The following is a 17,165-nucleotide window of genomic DNA, read 5'->3' on the forward strand; positions in this document are numbered from 1 at the left end:
CACTAATTTGGGCCCCAAGGAATGGCTACGAGGTAGTAGCATGGCTTCTTATCGATAAAGGGGTAGACGTCAACATTCAGGATAGTAATGGATGGACAGCACTAATTTGGGCCTCAAGGAATGGCTACGAGGCGGTAGCACGGCTTCTCATCGATAAAGGGGCAGACGTCAACGTTCGGGGCAATGATGGATCGACGGCACTGATTTGGGCTTAAAGAATGGCTACGAGGCGGTCGCGCGGCTTCTTATTAATAAAGGGGTGGACGTCAACGTTCAAGGTAATTATGGATCGACGGCACTAATTTAGGCCTTAACGAATAGCTACTAGGCGGTCGCGTAGCTTATTGATAACGGGGCGTTAGGTGTCAAGTAGAAAGGGTGCTCCAAACCGACCACACAAGTGAATGTGCCGAGGCTTAGCCATGATGCCGGCCTGACCGCCTTGTTGCAAGAAAGCCACTCAATGGCATGCGCATTACGCGCCTGCAAGAATATAGGTGATGCGGGAATAGCCTCATTCGCACATGTCAACAATAGACATGCCCGGCACGTGCCCGTAGCACGTGCGCGCCTATAAATTACGTAAACAGCACCGCACGGAGGCAACGAGGTAGGCGGTGTGGACCGGCAGGACAATACTGCTACAATCGCGGGGCATATCCCCGCGGGGAGCCACACCCACTACCTTTTCCATCTTCAACCTTCTACACACTCATAATAATACCAGACTTTGGTCAAAACCAGCCATTTTCCCCATCACTTTGACTGACTTCGCTACAATCAACAGCTCTTTCTTTACGGTTCCTGTTAGCTAAGTGGAGACTGTTGACAAAAAGGGTAGGCCCAGTGGGGGCCGTTGGCTGGTGAGCGCTCAGGGGCCACCGTGGGGTGCCCCTCCATGGGCTGGGGTTGGCCGAGGGTCGCCGAGGGTCGCCGAGGTCTCTGCGGGGCTCAGCCTGTCACAACCACAGCCCCTTTTACTAATCGCAACTTTCCCGATTCTTTTCCTTTTTCCTTTTTTTCCTCTCCTTTAGCTTAGTTTTTTACAAAATCTATTTGGTATTATGTTGGCAGAACCCTTCAAATTCTATAAACCGTGACAAAACTAAGCTCATTCACCTGCCTGGGAAGGCTTGATTATTATTCCACCAAGAGAAGGAACGCAGCGACCGCGATCGTTACATTGGAAGCTAGAACCCCGCCCGGCAGCGACCGAGCAATAAGAAAAGATAGCTCGCGAAGGCGCCGCTACGGCGTTGGCCATCAAGGAAGCCTAGTTTTAGTACGAGGACCTCGCTCTATCAACAGGCATGAAAGGAAATAGACGCCGGATGTCACGGCATGGCCTGGACAGGCTCCTGTTTAGAGTGTGGTCTGTGCCTGACGTATCACGTGGCCCACAACTACCCATTTCCCCGCGCCCTGCGCGGTCCCCGTCATAGCTTCCTTCTTCATCTTTAGATTCTACGAATTCAGCGATGATTACTGCAGCCCTGTCTCTTTACGTTGACTGAGCCGTGATAATCTAAAGATCGTTTCTACGGCCTTCCTTACCGAAGCCTGGATCCTATTCTCCTTCTTCTTCAATCGACCGAAAGAACCCGCGTTTTCTTTGTGGCTCGCACGACCACGGTCGCGCGTAGCGGAATCCGCCGCTTTTTTCCACCTCCACCTTCGACCTAACGCCCTGAGTGCCAAGGTTACTGGTAATGACCGAAATCTTCCCTGCTACACCTTTGGGGAGCTTCTAGCTACGTGTGTTCAAGGCAGCGGCAAGAGAGTAGAATCCAAGGCCAGGCAGCGGACCGCCGGACCCTCTATTCGACATCCTTTTCCTTCCTAGCAATCGGACCTTTCTTCAAAGCCAGCCGATTACCCTGATCCTCACGATGGCCGTGACCCCGGCTGATCAGATCGCTCAATTGCAACACATCGTCAACGGTCACAACGCGACCCTCGAGAACCTCACGACCAGACTGACGACTCTGGAGACCAACATCACGATGCTTACAGAGATTCTATCGGGCCGGAACAGTCGCCCGAAGCCTAGCATTCCTGATACCGAAAAGTTCTCTGGCTCCGATACCAACTGGGACACTTGGTTCCCGTCAATCAAAGCAAAGCTTCGTATCGATGGAGCAGCAATTGGCAACCATGAGGCTCAATTCTTTTACGTCTACGGTCGTCTTGACACCAAGGTCCAGGCTCTCGTAATGCCTCAGCTTACCGAAGCTGAAGACAACGATGATTACGATCCCCAGACCTTGATCGATCAGCTCAAGCGACTCCATGACGATCCCAACAAAGTCCAGAACGCAGAGGACAAGTTCCATAGCTGCCGATAGCAAGACAATGAAGGCGTCGCGGCATTCCTTATGCGCTTCGAACGCTTGATGTACAAGGCCAAAGCCAACACGTGGCCTGACAACACAAAGATCTCCCTACTACGCAAGGGACTCAACAAGGTCACACGTACCCGGCTTGATACCCAGGTCATTGTCCCCAAGAACTACGATGACTTCGTCAAGTTACTTCAGAAGCTTGGAAACCCTGGCTCAGGCTCGTACAACAGCCATTCCAACGGTGGTCAATCGAACAACCATGCAACCACGATGGATATCGGCGAACTTGCTTCTCTCGACCTTGCAGTCAAGCCTATTGACGGCATTGCCAAGCCAGTTCCTGGTCGCGAATACCTTACTTTAGCTGAATTACGCGAGCTGAAGGACCGTATGGATCGCGAATTCATCAACGACCTATCTGAGTAATCAGATATCGGTCCTGTCACAACACCCTGTCAGGCCACTACGCGCTCTGACAGCTCTGTACAATAACAACACATGCAGTCTATGCAGGACTGTCAGCCTCCCTTGACAGCCCTGGCCAACTGACTGTCTTCAACTACGGAATAGATTGATGGATCATGAAAATTACGTAAGCTTCGGGGCGAAGCTTTCCCGCCGGGGGGGTAGTGTCACGGCATGGCCTGGACAGGCTCCTGTTTAGAGTGTGGTCTGTGCCTGACGTATCACGTGGCCCACAACTACCCATTTCCCCGCGCCCTGCGCGGTCCCCGTCATAGCTTCCTTCTTCATCTTTAGATTCTACGAATTCAGCGATGATTACTGCAGCCCTGTCTCTTTACGTTGACTGAGCCGTGATACCGGACACTAATCTTCGTCGGCGATCGTCAATCTTGTTGAATTCACCATATGGAATATTCTAGTGGATGATAAATACTAGATTATTCAGCTGATGTGAGCCAAAATTGCCACACAGCTCGCCACCACTCATATGTATAAAGCCTGCACCTCTGGCATAGCCAGAGGGGAGGAGAGGAAAAATTGAACAGAACACAACACTTCATATTTTTTTCGGTCTGAATGTAAAATCCAACAAATCTCGGCATTTACGCTGCCATAGAACTACCAGGCTATCTCCGATACCCTGGAGGTAATGATTAGCGAAGTCGCCAACATAGGTCCTACCAGGTCCAGCATGACCACCTACGAGTTCCGACAGATAGTTAACGACGATATCAATAATGCAGCAACCGGGCATAGTTACGACGAGATTATCGTTAATTTACATAAGAAAGTTGAAACGCTTATAGCGTATTTCACTCGAACGGAAGGACCAGCCTTTCCCTTCTACCTATTGACCTCAGTTGGCAAGACTACGATGCCGAACACTAGCAGTTTGACCACTTTTAGCGCATTCGAGTCTATAATGACTAAGCACCCCGAGGCGCTCTCCAGGCATCTGGTCAGCTAAGCCGAGCTACTATGAAGACTGGGTGTTGGCTACTATTTGCAACCTACCATGCCACCATTCACGACTACAATACAAGCTCTCCAGCACTTACCAGAGAGCTAGATAGATACAACCAATTAGTTACGTCCCCATCAATTTCTCCAACGCGCTCGTGATAGTATGAAAGACGCGGGCTTGGAGGTGTTGAATTCACCATATGGAATCTTCTAGTGGATGATAAATACTAGATTATTCAGCTGATGTGAGCCAAAATTGCCACATCGCTCGCCACCACTCATATGTATAAAACCTGCACCTCTGGCATAGCCAGAGGAGGGGAGAAATAGAACACAACACTTCATATTTTTTTGGTCTGAATGTAAAATCCAACAATTAACAGTCTGACATCGCATAACGAACACAAACCGTCGCGCTACACCACAACGATTACGGATACAACATCCAGACCCACTTATTTCCACCTTTTTACCAATCAAATTCCACCATTCTATCCCAATTCAACATCATGGCAAAAAATACCGACTATGAAGGCGCCAAATTCAACAAGCCTAGCGACTGGGATGAATGGAGACAAGCCTACGAAAAGAAGGCTGAAAATGCTGGAATTCTTAACTACGTTCATCCAAACCCCAAGCTGCGGAAGCCATGGCCAACTGAACCGGCAGTACCGCAATACGACGACTATCAGAAGAAGCAGCTCCGTCAAGCTGTACGAAGCTCCAACAACAACAATGATAACGACGACGAAAACGTCAACAGAAGCGCTGCTCGAACGCGCGCTGCAACCGCAGCCAGGTCCGCAAGATCGCGAACTACCAGAAGATCATACATCGAAGTTAGTGATCACAACCCAGACGACGAAAACGACGATACACCACAAGCAAGTGACTCGGAGGAAGAGGAGGAACCCGAACCCGATGCACCAAAGATCACAAAGTTATCAGACCTCACCGCTATTGGCCAAACAGATTGGAAATCCGATTTCGAGATGTACAAGGAAAAGAAAAGTACTTACAACGCCAAAACCACTCATAGGTCGAAACTCTATGACTGGATCCTTAAGAGTATCGGTCCAAACTATTGCCATATAACCAAAGGAAAGGATATACCCGATATATATCAAGCGCTTAAAGAACAGTGGTTTCCATTCAAGAGGAAGATTAACCAAGACCTGAGATCTGAATATTCGGACCACCTCAGCCAAATCAAGACTTTCGAACGAAAGCTCGGAGAATGGACTACCCGCTGGCAAAACCTAGTTAGCGAAGGCATCGAACAAAAGGTACCACAGATTGCTACGCCAAGCTCATGGTATGATGACCTTACTGTCGCCTTGAAGCAAATAAGAGATGGAAAGACTTGGGCCCTAGGCGAGCTTGCAACCCTGGAAGAAAACATCCTCAATGGAAAATTCTCCCACAACCAAGTAGCTGCTCGTATGCAGTCAGCGATCGGCGGAAAGATTAAGGAACAAAAGCGTGGAAGAGTTGAAGCTGGCTTTCCGGCATTACACGGCAAAGATACCGATAATTCAAAGGATGATAAACCTGGCAAAAAGCGTGGCCGCCAGGATAAGGAAGGTCGTCAAAACCAACAAAGCAATTCGGAAGATATCTTGTCATCACGACCACCCAAAAAGACCAGAACTGAGGGAGACCGTTGCGAAGTATGCTTACAATTCGGCCACAAGCTCAACAAATGCTACTATACCTACACAATTGAAGAAGAAATCCCAGACTGGTTCGAAGATACCAAGAGCATCGTGATCGAGGACAGGGTAGCAAAGATCCTCAACCACGACAAGCAACTAGCCGAAAAGGTTAGAAAGGCTCAAGAAAGGCGCAAGAAGTTATGACTAGCCGCTATCTTCAAATCCGAATTAGCCCTCCTTACAGCACTTACCAAACCCATCCGCAATAAGCGAACCAGGAAACGTTTCCTACAATCAAAAGGGGCACTCAGTGCAACCACATATGCACTTCGAAATTCTGGAATTCTGGACTCCGGAACCACCATCCACATCTTCAACAATTCCAATAGGTTTCGGAACTTAAGACCAGCTCCATCAGGAGATTTTGTCTACGCTGGTGATACAGAAGTACCGATTCTTGGCTACGGAGAAGTCAGGATTAAGATCAAGACTAAGCATAGATCGAGTAGGCTACTACTTAAAGATGTAGCCTATTGTGAAGGTTTTGCTTGTAACTTGATCTCACTACGCCAGCTCCATAAGAAAGGTTTCTTTTGGGACAATAATCCACCAAATAATTGTCTTCGGAGGAAGGATGGCTCAGTCCTATGCAACCTATCTGACCAATATGGACAATTCGTTATCGAAGACGTTCCTTTCGAAGCACACTCGGCATTCCACTCACACGGAGCCTTCCAAACGGATCGGAAAACAAGCTGGACCGGCCGACCACCGAGTGATGGCACCGGGAAGCTATGGCATGGCCGTCTTGGACATCCAGGCGCTACAGCACTCGCTCACCTACAAGTATCAACAAATGGAGCCAGATTACGTGGCCCAGCTAGCTATGAATGCCCTGCATGCGGAGAGGCGAAGGCAAAGCGCAAAATCCGCAGAGAACTACGAGCAGAACCCCATGGCGTGGGAGAACGATTCGCTATCGACTTCCTCGATCTCAACCGCAGTCATAGAGGTTTCAATTCCGTTATACTATTTACAGAGCGGAAGAGTGGATACGTATACGATCTCTACCTCACGGAAAGAAAAGCACCTACTCTCATAATCGCTATCAACCTATTCCTGAATACAATGGAACGGCAGTACGGCTTGAAGATAAAAGCCATTGAGTGCGATGACGAGCTGATGCGCTCTAAAGCCTTGAATGACGTCAAATCGTGATGAACAAGTCTTTGATAGAATATCAGAGCGTGAAGAATTCCACGATTATGACATGACGTCGAATCGTGATGAACAAATCTTTGATAAAATATCAGAGCGTGAAGAATTCCACGATCTTGATAAGATGTCAGATCGTGAAGAACCTGGCAATATGGACGATGAAATGCAGGAGGCGTCAGATTTGGGGGTAGGTGATCAGAAAGAAGCTGATCAATACCACTCTTCAAATCTAGATCTGCTACTCACACCTGTAATTACTCCTCCACCGCCAACGGCGCTTCTTGAAGCAGCCTTTTCCTCACTCACGCTTGAAGAGCTCCAAGCTAGTGGGATGCCTCAGCAAGGGAAGAATCCTAAAGCAGGATTATTCGGCAGCATTTACGCGCCAATAATGATACGATAGAAGCAAATACTCGCTCTATCACCGTATGGCAAGCTGCGTTTACCGCAGGGCACCATGCAGCCAAAGTTGCAACCATTGACGGCCAGGCTGTGGACAAACACACCTTACGCAAAGAGCTTGACTATCGCCGTATATTGCCAAGAAGGCATCGGCAATTAGCTCGCTACGAAGCCGAGAGGATAACCAATAAACCTACCCCGATCATACAAGCCTCTGCTAATGGAAAGCATCATAGAAAGGATCTTCCACCGCCACCAAGTAGCTACAAAGAGCTCAAAAAGCATGCTCTATGCGATTGGTTTACAAAGGCTATGGAAGTCCATATGCAGAGCCACCACGAGATGAAGTCATTCGAGAAGTGTCACAAAAGCTTGGCAAAGAATACACATATCCTCGACTGTATGTGGGTATTTACCTACAAGTTCGACAAACACGGTTACTTGATTAAAGCCAAGGCACGGCTCGTCGTTAGAGGAGATCAACAAGCCAAGACCACAATAGAAAATACCTACGCCTCAACCCTCGCCGGCAAGTCATTCCGCACGCTCATGGCAATAGCAGCACGATTCGACCTTGAATTAATCCAGTGGGACGTTGTGAACGCCTTTGTACACGCCAAGCTCCCATATGACGTATTCATGCGGCTACCACCAGGGTATACAGAAGAAAACATGATTTTGAAGCTCACGAAAGCGCTTTATGGGCTCAGGGAATCGCCCTTACTGTGGCAGAAGGAATTCACAGCAACATTGCGGCGCCAAGGCTTCGATCCAGTTCCCCACGAACCCTGCTGCTGGACAAAGGAAGGAGTGATTATCTTCTTCTATGTAGATGATATTGTAGTCGCCTACCGGAAAGAAGACGAGGACGTCGCCAAATCAGAAACAGCCGTCCTACGATTACAGTATTCACTACAAGGAGGAGACGAGTTACAATGGTTTCTGGGAGTTGCGATAATTCGAGACCGAACCAAGCGGATTATCTGGCTATCCCAAGCCGACTACATCAACAAAATGAGCCGCTTCGTCAACCTACCCAGCAGAAGAAGAAAAAGAACTCCAATGACCTCAGCTGAGCTATTACCGTTCGAAGGCACGGCAACGAGAAGCCAGATCACCGAATACCAACGCAAAACGGGTACCATCTTATATTCCGCCGTAATCACACGGCCAGACATTGCTTTCGCCTGCTCGCGTCTTACCAGATTTAATCTAAATCCCGGTCCTCAACATCATGAAGCAGCTAATCGGGTAGTCGAATACCTACTCGACACAGCCAATTTTGCGCTTAAGCTCGGGGGTGAAGATGGCATGGCAACATGGAGTGATGCTTCATTTGCAGACAACACCATCGATCGACGAAGTTCACAAGGATACGCTATGAAGTTATTTGGCGGTACAATTGGCTGGCGAGCCAACAAACAAGACACAGTCACGACGTCAACCACGGAAGCAGAGCTTCTCGCACTCGCCCAAGCTACGAAGGAAGCGCTATTTGCGGACCGGCTAGTGAAGGAAATCGGAGTAGAGCTTGACGACGAAGCAATTCAGCTCTGGTGTGATAACACCCAAACAATCGGTCTAGTCACCAAGGAAATCGCTACACTGCAAACCAAACTACGACACGTTGATATCCACAACCACTGGCTTCGAGAAGCTGTCGATAGAGGCCAGATTAGGATCAACTACGCACCAACTAAGCAAATGGTGGCTGACGGACTCACTAAAGCTCTTCCAGAAGTCGACTTCTTACGATTCAGAGAACAGATTGGTGTCGAGGATATATCAGAAGCACTGAAAATCAGATACGATAAACTTAAGGGCTTAACGGACGAGGATTTGGAAGCTCTAGAAGACGAGTTCCAAGGTGGAGAAATCGATATTCACGAAGCTATTCAGTCAACAGCTAAGATGGCCGTCGACTGAGGGGGTGTGTTGAATTCACCATATGGAATCTTCTAGTGGATGATAAATACTAGATTATTCAGCTGATGTGAGCCAAAATTGCCACATCGCTCGCCACCACTCATATGTATAAAACCTGCACCTCTGGCATAGCCAGAGGAGGGGAGAAATAGAACACAACACTTCATATTTTTTCGGTCTGAATGTAAAATCCAACAAGAGGTCCTTGTACTAGTCGGCACCAATAATGAAAAGGCGTACTAAGCTGCTGGTTGCTTGCAGCGGGCTCGACAGCGGCCTGGCACTTGGAGGGATCATACACGGGCTCTCTGAGGTGGCAAGCCGCGCCAGAGGGTGTCGGTGAGATTAGCCCCCCACCCAAAGAATCGTTGAGAGCCGCTCACATTTGCCGCGAGGGTCTCGAGGGTCTCGAGGGACACCATCTCGGGTTGCCACTTGCGCCCCAATCAGATCACTGTTCTCGATGGGGCGTCCAAGCAAGCCCGCTTTATCTACAGTCCCCCGGTCTTCCCCCGTTAATGAAACCTTTCCGCCCATTAGCCTGTTATTGTCCAAGTAGGCCTTTCTCGACGTTAAGGACCGGTAGAGAAAACCGGGTACTTAAGACTGCCCTGATTACGCTTCACTACGAAAGACCAGGGAGTTGACAATGAATCGCCGTCCGATACTGGGTGCCCAAGGTAATCATGTTGCGATCTCTTCTGCTCGTCGTCACGCTAACGCGACAGACGCTTGCGGGATGCATCGCCGGCGCTCCGGCCGATCCCCCAAATTCGCGTGGCACGGGCACGGATTACGAGTAAGCACACTTGCAAGCCCGCTGGCCTGGCCCGCCCCGAGTGGGACGCTGTTAACCTACTGGCGTCAGTGGATTCTTTCCCTGGACGTGCAGTTGCAGCAACGGCGCTACAAAGCAGGACCACGAGCTCCGAGATTATTGTCACGAGATCCGGAGGAGGTCATGTCGAACCATGTACGTCCTCGCCCTCACTTCCAGACGACAGAGAAGCATAGGAAGGATTCTTACAAGGGTGTATCTATCCCCTTGTAGTGTGTTTACAGGGCGAATGACGACCGGAAAGGCCCCACGGGATTCACAGATGAAGCCTGTGCAGATGAATACGGCCACGGTTTCCGGGGCACGTATCAGTGCGGAGCCGACGGAAGGTGGACTCTCACCGAGCCCTCCGATGGGTGGTCCTGCTCTCCAGAGATAATCCCGCGGCGGACTGAGATATCTCCGCAAGCAAGAAACGCGGCCGGTTGGGGCCGTGATGCCTTTACGAGCCGTCTCGGCCCATTGGCTGATTGAAGGAAGTCTGGAGGAGTGGAAAGTACGCCTACGCTATGTTCAGAGAGGGTTAGGCAAGTGAGGCCAGCCCTATATAATAAATTATGTCTAAGAAGATAAATTAAAAAGGCTTCTACATGTACTATTTTGTGTACGTAAGGAGGCACTGCTTAAGGAATGTCCTCCAATTACAATGCTTGAAGTCAAACCGTTTTTCCTTTCGTCTTCTTTCGATATGTTTAGAGAGCCCGCAGTTCTTTCAGGGAAGGATGTGACACTACAAATACCCCTGTCAGGGGCGTTGTGTTGTGGGTTACAACCAACTGCCCTGCCGTGCTATAGAACACGCTACACACGGCCATCCCATCACCAGCCATCTGCACAACGCACATGATAATTAAGCACTCTGGGGCTTTCCATTGGCGGCATATATCTATAGCTATTGTCGAGGCTACTCGGGCCTGCTCGCCGCTTGCGGACAGAGCATTTTGAATCCATATTTCTGTTGGGGCAATTTGCAATCCATTGTCCAAGTCCACCTTGTCTTTCTCCTTTGAAGGCCCATCGCCTCTCCAACCCTCCCGAACCTTACCTACATAGCTACTTAACCTCAAGGACCGCAAACTCTAACATAAGAAATTTGCAAGAAATGCTTTGCCTGCCTGCCTACCTACCTACATTCTGCGTCAGATATGCGAGGGGAACCCGTCGCCACCCGCCTTCGTATTGGTAGCCCGCTGAAGTAGGGAGTATTGCGCCGGGTTAGCAGCATAGTCGACGTCGAATCGCGCATCACGGTGGTAGACCGCCACCTTGATGAAGTCAGAGGCAGGGATGTCCGTTCCGTCAAGCTGTTTAGTCCCCAGGAATGGTTAGCTCCGCAGTTAATACCAAAAAGAAACAGAAGAAAAGAAAAAAAGGAGAGACAAAGAAGCAAAAGACATGAACAGGAATCCAGATATACACACCGATCGCACTCTCCAATGTAGATACTCCTCGAGATAGTCCTCGACGCGAGGCTTCTCTAGCTCCTGTGCGGGGAAGGGGTAGATGCCATGGGAGATCTCGAGCTCGCCATGGTTGCTGCCGCGGGGGGGAATACGCGCCATCATTGCGCCCGTGATGGGCACCTGGGCGCGCGACTTTGTGCCCTCGGCCGACTTCTTCTTGCAAGCTCCGCAGCCGTCACCCTCTGAGTCGGCCTCGCCGCCGGCGGGCGCGGCGCTGGTGAACGTGCACACGAGGCCGACGTGCTGCTGGTGCTCTTCGAGACGGTCCGTGTAGCCGTCCAGGACGGATTTGTCGCCGATGAATAGGTGGAGAATGTACGGGGCGCCGCCGAACGCGAACCTGCGGATCTCTCTGTTAGCAGTCTTACTCCTTCTCTTCCACTTTGAAGCCCTGGACGTACCGGTCGTAGGTGATGTTGACAATGATATCCTTTGACCATTTCTTCCGCTGCCGCCGGGCAGGTGCTCCACCTCCCGGGCTGCGGACAAGCATCCTTGCGGCCAACGCTTGCGAGGTCTCCGTGTCTGTCTCGTCCGTCTCCGTGTTTTCATCATCATCATCATCATCCTCGTGCGGACTATAGAGCGTCTTGAGCTGCTTCTTGATGTCGTCAATGTACAGGTCGACGTCGAACTTGCCGTCCTTCTTGTACTTGTCCAGCCAAGGCTGCAACTCGGGGTACGAGTAGCCCCAGTCCAACCAGTTGCGGATGTCATTGGAGGTGAAGTAGTTTCCTTCCGTGTCCTTGTGGAACGGAGCCAACGGGGTCACGGGCGTGTCGGTCGCGCCCGCCTTGATGCTCCAGGTCCCGTCGTCCGGGAGCTGCTCCGACGGCTTCTGGAACCAGTTGCTGTCGGTGTTCTTCTGGTTGATTGCCTGCCAGATGGCAAACTGGCGATCGACATTCCTGTAGAAGCTCCCGATTGCAGAGTCAGTGTATCTTTCTCCGGGCTTGTCAATAAGGGGGTGCGAGATGGGACATGATACGTACGCATGGTGCATGTAGAAGATGGGATCGAACCCGGCCACAGGCACCTCGGTCATGTGGCCGATGTACTTGTCGAACCCGCCCGTCCAGTTGTGGATGTTGTTATGGATGTACTCTAGGTTCAGCCACGTAGCCGGTGCGTCCTTGCTGTGGAACTTGGTCGTGGCGAACTGGGTGAAGGTGGAGATGTAGTTCGGATCATAAAGACGGTACACCATCTCAGCGATGGGCACTTTGTCCGTGTCCTTCATATTCTTACCATACCACGAATGGTCCTTGAGCGATGTAGCCACCACCGTGTTGTTTACTTTGCCGATGATCCAGGTTTCCAGCCACTCCTGCGAGATCGGGCTAGTCGGGAAGGTGTCGCTTCGTGATGTGCCCTTGGACTTGGAGAACTGGGGTGTTTGGTCTTTGGTTAGCCTAGTATGTTGTTTTCGAAAGACGGCACCGCTATTTTAGCCACGTACCGGAATGTCCACCTTGCCTTCTTTGATGTCATGGACCCCATACTCCCCCATGGCCTTCTTGTGTGGCATGGTGAACTTGTACATCGGGTTGTCGACGTAATATTCCGAATCTGCGCCTTTGGGGTCTTTGAGGTTGATGACTGCGATCCTCGGATCCTGTGTGATCAATGGAACGTCGTAGATAGGGTCGTCGTTGCCGGCGCGGGTCTTCTTCTCCGCCCAGTCCCAGTAGGGCAAGCGCCAGGTATTGGCAGCGTCGGTCCAGTCCTTTCGCTCGTCCTTGGGCAACTGGGGAATGAGTTCTTTGATCATGATCTCATGCAGCACTTGCTAATTATTCCTTCTCGTCAGCCAAGGTAGATCAAAGTTGGACTTCTCGGTTAGACTCGCCTCGAAGAGCATCATATAGGGGCGGTGCCAGCACGGGAAGAGTAGGCTGTCGTGGGTGCAGTAACCCTCATTGGGTGTGGCAGGTTTGGTATCTTCGTCCCATGGTTTGTAGGGCATTCCATGGATTCCTACATTCAGGCGCACCACCCAGTCAGCAACAAAGACGCGGGTGAATTGAGTTCGGGAACACGTACCCCCGATCTGGAAGAAGGAGAGCTTCTTGCTGGGGTCTCTCTTCTGTAGGCGTCTGAGCGCATGCAGGAACAGGCTTCTCTGGAGTCTGTGCTCAGTCGTGCTGCTGAGGTACCAGGCGTCGGCCTCGAGGCGCAGGGGCACTGTAGTGGTGGTGACGCCTGTCTTGATGCCAGTGATGGCGTAGTAGCTCGGCGCCAGGCAGACTTGGCCCGAGAGGGACCACGTGTCCGCTGCAGGGGACGTTGTCGCCGTTAGCGTGGTAGCGAACACGTTGGTCTCGTGCGTTGTTCGCTTGACGTTATCGTAGTGCAAGAGATAAAAGATCACGATTCTTTCCTTGGCCGCTGCGTCCTTGACTAGCACGGCAGCAAGAGGCGAACTAGGAACCGGAGTGACATCTAGGGGTACCAGCTGTGGTTGGGCCACAACGCCCTGTTTATCGACGCGGAGACGATAGACCTGGTTAGAGTCTGTTGTGGAGAAGCACCAGAAGCTGTTCCCGTCATCGACGGCGGCGATGGAAGCATGCGCTGATAGAGCGGCGTGATTGTCGGTAATCACATAGGTGGCGTAATCTGGATTCCCATGCTTGTCAGTCACGGGGGATGACGGGGAAAGAGGAAGGGTGGAGCGGAGTGGCAATACCATCAGCTCCTTCGTCCTGAGACGAGCCAAGGTTGAGATTGTCGTACTGGAAGAAGACGGGGGGTCGAATGCGGGCAGTATCATCGTCTTGCGGTTTGACTTCGATTCCAGGCTGAGCAGGGACGACGGAAAGAGAGGTGCCGTAGAGAGGTGGATCGTCGATGGGCGCAGGTCCCTTCTCCCAGCCAAAGGAACGACCGTGGTGGACCACCTTAATGTCCCCCGTCTCGGCCGTATCTTGGAAGTATACGCACACGAAGTGTTCACCCTCTCTGTTGGTCACCTTGATGGCAGCGAGCTTTGAGTAGGCAGCGCACTTCCAGGCCTTCTGGCGTAGCTTTCCCTGGCTCCAGGTACCGTTGGCGGAGGCATAGATATCGCAGAGGTAGTTTTCGTCGTCGACGTAGAACACATAACGCTTCTGATACTCTGTTAGCATGAACTGGGCCGGGCATATCTGGCATCCTTAACGGTGAGGAATCACCTGCTGGTCAAAGTTGACGGCCGCCAAAGGCGTGAATCGCTTGGCAGGGGCGTGCCCAGTAGCGCTAGTGATGGAAATCACAGTCCAGTTGCCCGCCACATCGTAGGTCTCGGCGCTACCGGCGAGTCCGCCCTCGATCTCCACGAGTTCACGATGGTAAGTCTGAGCATAGGTGTAGATCTTGTCCTTGCTGGCCACGCTGGCCGCAACAGCCGTGTTGGGGAGAAAGGTGAACGACATTTCCCAAAGAGTTTGGAGGATTTGGGATGGAAAATGAAGGATGGAGGATAGATGCTAGCACACACTTGGCTCCTGGGGAGTGGAGTTTCGAGGTTATTGTTCTGTCAGGCTGTTTGGGATGCAAGGGAACAGAGTAGGTGGGTGATCAGACTGCCCCTTGAAGTAACCCCTTGAAGTAGCTCTAACTGCCTACCTAGGTACGTACCTCAGAGCCTGTACATATCTCCGTCGACCTATTCTCCTCATGGCGATAGAGCCTTCCCCGCCGGAAATGCATGGAAACCACAATCTAGAACTATGGCTTCGGCAGTGATCGTACGACTATGCCACACTCCGCGCAGCAGCAGCTCTTCTCGACAAAGGCGGTGTGTCCAATGGCCGCGTGTCAAGCAAGCTGACGCAGACCCGGATGCGAGCCCCTATTCGTGCCCGCTCGCAGCCGCCATTTCAATGGCTGCGTGTCAAGCAAGCTGACACAGACCCGGATGCCAGCCCTATTCGTGCCCGCTCGATTTCTTTGAATTCGCCACGAGAACCAAGGCTTGGCCAAGGCTGCCTTGGCCCGGAAGCATGACAAATTCGGAGACATATGATCGGAGACATACGGCGCCAGCTATTGGAAGTATTTGGGAATCACGGGGTTGTGGTTCACGGAACCAGATTGAGAGGGGCCAAGGACCTTGAGGCCAAGGAAAAGATTATTTGGCGAGTGGGCTATTTCCATGGCGTATCTTTGCCCCAGGGGTCTGCAATGTGTCGGGAGTTCCCCGTTGCAGCAATATTGCCCTGTGTCACACACCAGTATGGATTCATAATGCCTGCGGGGCAGATAATGGTATCAATAATGTTGTGGTGACAAAATGTGTAGAAAGTGCATTGGCAGGCTACTCTAGGGGGGGCTAATCCCCGTACTAAATGTGTGGGCGAGAACCCAGGTGCGGGCTGGTGGCCCAAGCGTTCAACCAGGGCTAAGCCCCGCAACAAATTATCCTTCCGTGACGTTCCCAAGATTTAATTAGTTGTCTACACTACCTATCTTAGTTTAAGGATTGAACTTATTACAAGTCCGTTTCCTGGCACATCGTCGGCAACATAAGTAGAGCCCCGTGTTGGAGAAATCTCTGTTATTTGTTAGTGTCCGATATCTAGTTTTAGTTTTAGCTATGGTAAGTATAGCCGGGCAGCACTAATCTCTGGCTCGCACCTAAGTCTCGGTGAACTAGTGATTCGTTTTATCCCTTCGACCGCGAACGTGCAACAGTGACATCTTGGGCCCCACACCACCCCTGTAGCTAGCGCGGTACGTCAAATTGACCGAGAAAAAAAGGAGAAGCCTCCTACATACATTTTTAGCTACAGCAGCCGTTATCCCCGTCACACAGGTTGTTCCTTTAGAAGATAAAGGCCTCAATCCGACCCAAGCCGTGGTTATTACCTTATTGACTGCTACAAAAAGCTAGATATCACGTATTCCCAGATAACCTCTTTCCAACTCCAAACTTGCTACGAGTCCTTCGTCAAAGATTTGGTGCTACGGGCACCTGCCGTACAAATAGCGGTATTCACGCAGCCCTCGTAGCACTTAAGGCGTCCGAAATGGAAGATCTTCCGTGGGGGGAACTCAGAATCATCCCTACAGCCGATGGACGGGTATCTCTTCTTTCTAGCTTCTCTCTAGCTTCTTTCCGGCTTCTCTCCGGCTTCTTTATAATTTGCCTAATAAGGTCCCCGTGTTTTAGGTTAACCAGTTTGCGTGGAAAGATAATGCTGCCGTTCTTGCGCTCTCGACCGTACACGACGGCACCAGTTACGTCATCGCAACCGACGCCGCCCGAATGCTTCATCTACTGCTGGACGGGCTGCCCGCAAGGTATTCGGGGCCGACGCCCGGAAAGAATTGCCGATCCCGAGTTTCATCGACGAGTATAATCATTAAATGAACGGCGTTGACGTTGGGGATCAGATGAGGGCGTATTACGCCTCGGGGCGGTCGATTCGGCGGAGCGGATGGCAGGCCCTCGCGTGGGATTACCTACTAAACGTCGTTACGGTGAATACCTTCATTTTACAAGACCAAGGGGAGCCCGACTGGGATCGTGCCACCAGTCATCTAGAATGGCGGCAGCTGCTTTCTGAACAGCTAATTGGGACCTTTGGGCTACAAGTCAAGACGCGGAAGCAGGCTCGGGCTGGCACACCGTTGGACAACCGGGATAAAACTATTCCCGTTGAGCAGCATGAATTCGTACATCGCGGCAAGCTCTTACGCTGCGTCATTTGCTCGAAAGGAGCCCGTCACAAGAGCCAGGCTTTTGGGGAAGTATCGGGAAATGCGCAGCGCAAAATGACGAGGAAGGGCTGCCGCCAGTGTGATGTAGCATTATGTACAGCAGGGTTATGCTGGTACTTATTTCACAGCTAAATTTACCAGTAAACTCATGTACCTTTCCAAAAGGTGGTCTGATTGGCCGAAAACCCCT

At 51.1% G+C, this 17,165-nt stretch overlaps 3 protein-coding genes across 3 annotated transcripts; 2 read left to right on the top strand and 1 right to left on the bottom strand.

The window, feature by feature from the left end:
* Window positions 1-4,279: 4,279 nt before the first annotated feature.
* On the top strand, window positions 4,280-5,176 carry B0T26DRAFT_629172 (uncharacterized protein; the record flags this gene model as incomplete). Its single annotated transcript, XM_060436245.1, has 2 exons — window positions 4,280-4,911; window positions 4,975-5,176. Coding segments are annotated over 2 exons (834 nt in total), but the record flags the coding sequence as incomplete, so codon positions are not given.
* Window positions 5,177-9,197: 4,021 nt separating this feature from the next.
* B0T26DRAFT_676926 (uncharacterized protein) lies at window positions 9,198-10,188 on the top strand (the record flags this gene model as incomplete). The annotated part of the gene is made up of 3 exons (XM_060440032.1): window positions 9,198-9,310; window positions 9,700-9,944; window positions 10,034-10,188. The coding sequence occupies 3 exons, from the start codon at window positions 9,198-9,200 to the stop codon at window positions 10,186-10,188; spliced, it is 513 nt and encodes a 170-aa protein (XP_060293791.1).
* Window positions 10,189-11,146: 958 nt separating this feature from the next.
* On the bottom strand, window positions 11,147-13,964 carry B0T26DRAFT_649029 (common central domain of tyrosinase-domain-containing protein; the record flags this gene model as incomplete). Its single annotated transcript, XM_060438052.1, has 6 exons — window positions 11,147-11,612; window positions 11,674-12,180; window positions 12,265-12,650; window positions 12,732-13,057; window positions 13,118-13,249; window positions 13,316-13,964. The coding sequence occupies 6 exons, from the start codon at window positions 13,962-13,964 to the stop codon at window positions 11,147-11,149; spliced, it is 2,466 nt and encodes an 821-aa protein (XP_060293792.1).
* Window positions 13,965-17,165: the final 3,201 nt, after the last annotated feature.

This window comes from Lasiosphaeria miniovina (genome assembly GCF_030549165.1).
Source record: "Lasiosphaeria miniovina strain SMH2392-1A chromosome Unknown B0T26scaffold_5, whole genome shotgun sequence".
Taxonomy (NCBI): Eukaryota; Fungi; Ascomycota; class Sordariomycetes; order Sordariales; family Lasiosphaeriaceae; genus Lasiosphaeria; species Lasiosphaeria miniovina.